Below are 2,291 nucleotides of genomic sequence, written 5' to 3' on the forward strand. Positions count from 1 at the left end.
TAAACAAAATAGTTATAGGATATTCGGGAGAACTATCCAGTTCATTCGAATCTCACCGGCGGCTGCGACAAGGTGACGGACTCTTCAACATCGCTTTGGGGATTACGAGGACTTGGTACTTATTGGTATCGTCATCCAAGAAGCGACTGCCTGTGGGTGGACAGATGGAAAAACCTGGTATCTATGCAAATGTGGAGCACTACCGAGACTGGATCCTAGAGAATGCTGAGCTTTAAAAGGGATTGGTCATAACAGAAAATGTAAAACAGCTAGTTTCTATGTTTAATTTCGTAGTGTTCTGAAAAACAATTGTCGTATCGCACTACAGGTGAGCAATTGTTTTTATCCACGGTACATATTCAACGACATTGGTGTAGATTCCTGGCATTCCAACAGCTCCACAGTGTTGTGGCCCCAAACTTACTAATCCGGACAAAATCCAAGCTTCCCTCTTCACGTCGAAATGCATTAATGGAGATCCACTATCTCCGGAACAAGTATCTTTGGCATTACGTCCTCCTGCACATATCTGGCCGTCGATGAGTTTGAGTCTCTGCGGTTGATAAATTTGTGAACACTTCACGTGGTCGAAGTAAGATAGTGATGTTTTCAATTTTATAGGACTTGGGACGCTGTTTCCATTCTCACTGCTGAAGAAATTCGTTCGTCCCCAACCACAAACGTTGAATTTCTTCGCGGTTTTTCCAGTGCCCTTCTCTGGCAAGCAAATGTGGCGAACGAAAGTCGTGTACTCGACTGGTTGGGCCAACTCAATTAGACCGATATCATGATGTTGGCTTATGCTGTTTTCAATGTAGCCCGGGTGAACGGTGATGCTTTTTGGCTTCATATCGACTATTCCATCAGTACACTCTAGATATTGACCTTCAATAATGCAGTCTGGATTGTTCAGCAAATCATATTCACCAACACGAACGGTACTTCTGGGAAATTAAAGTCAGCATTAGTAACAGTGCTAATACAATCCGAGGACTAAGAGAGTCTATTTATGCGTACGGATGCCGTGTCACGAATAATTTCAGCAGACCTCTGCAGATAAAAACTACTGATTTAGTGTGATCTTTGATTATACTTACAATTTTCCTTTCCGATGAATAATAGGGCCCTTCAGACAGTGCGCTGCCGTTACGACGAACATTTTACTAATCAAAGCTCCTCCGCAGCCGGGAATTACTGGATCCATTGCTTTCTCGTAGATCAATAAAGCCATCCACGGAAAGTCATATATACTAGCGATTTCCCCATTATTAACCAGCGTATCAAAATCTGGCGCGCCACATGGAACTTCTTCTGGTATTCCACTTCTTTTTCTAACCGAAATTCGTTTCCTTCGCACTTTCCTTGTTATATTTACCATGTTTATCCATGGATTAGCATACGATCCGCTTCGGGGGCAACAAATTTTCCCGTCTGCTATCCTGGTGCTCTGAAGTTGCCGAATAAAACTCAATCGGCTTGTGTTTCCAATGCTGTTCACATGGTTGATCCCCTGGAACGCTGGGCAGTCAGTAGGATATTTGTACTCTCCTGGCCAGAACTCATTTGGAATCCTACAGTTGGTCACGACATCCCAAATGGGAAGCGATGGTTTCGTTTCCATTACAAAGAGTGTACAAACCACTAGTTGAAATATTGAATTTGGCATCTTATCCGATCGCCGTACACTGTGTGACTGACAATCTACTGTGTTTAACGCGAAAGCGAAGACGTTATCTCCAGGCAGGAAGAACCAGAAACGTTTTGGTTTCCAAAGTATAATCTCAATGTAACTAAACTTAATCGAAGGAAATCCCACCGTGTTGGAAGATCGCCTCACCGTCAAAAAAGACTAATCAAATTCAGCCCTCGTGCGCTCAAGTTCATTCCACTCGAAGAGTGCAGTAGCGCAATCCATTGCTTTGCTATGCTGACAGCAAGCCAAGTTATTAAGATTCATTTTGTAAATAATCAACTTTCAATCAATACAGACAGAACATAACGTTTGGCGAAGAGAAGAAAAGAACCCTCGGAATCCTCAAGTTCTTTTCAACCAAGCCCAGCCTGTAGATGTCCATCGACGACCTCATAAAAGACATACTGCACCTGACTCAACCGATTTCCCGCCAGAAGTGACAGCAGATGTCCGACTTTCAAAGGATAGACCAAAGGAACGATTGACGGAAGCGAGAACCAATGGATGAATCAATATTTTTCAACGACTGGTACGCACGATATGGAAGGATATGGAGACGTTTTCAATATGGATGGACGGCACCTCGCCGACGCGGCCA

At 43.5% G+C, this 2,291-nt stretch overlaps 1 protein-coding gene across 1 annotated transcript; it reads right to left on the minus strand.

Moving 5' to 3' along the window:
- Window positions 1-322: 322 nt before the first annotated feature.
- Window positions 323-1,696, minus strand: LOC134290107 (CLIP domain-containing serine protease B8-like). Its single transcript, XM_062857143.1, has 2 exons — window positions 1,098-1,696; window positions 323-944 (listed from the first exon to the last, which is right to left on the minus strand). The coding sequence occupies exons 1-2, from the start codon at window positions 1,664-1,666 to the stop codon at window positions 323-325; spliced, it is 1,191 nt and encodes a 396-aa protein (XP_062713127.1). The 5' UTR covers window positions 1,667-1,696.
- Between the last annotated feature and the right edge of the window lie 595 nt (window positions 1,697-2,291).

The sequence above is a fragment of the Aedes albopictus genome, chromosome 3 (genome assembly GCF_035046485.1).
Source record: "Aedes albopictus strain Foshan chromosome 3, AalbF5, whole genome shotgun sequence".
Classification (NCBI taxonomy): Eukaryota; Metazoa; Arthropoda; class Insecta; order Diptera; family Culicidae; genus Aedes; species Aedes albopictus.

Excerpts from the sequence above, each read along its gene's own strand:
- LOC134290107 (XM_062857143.1), bottom strand. The coding sequence starts at position 1,666 with ATGCCAAATTCAATATTTCAACTAGTGGTTTGTACACTCTTTGTAATG. Across the intron at positions 945-1,097 it reads ATTCATCGGAAAGGAAAATT|AAGTACCGTTCGTGTTGGTG; the intron begins GTAAGTATAATC and ends TTAATTTCCCAG.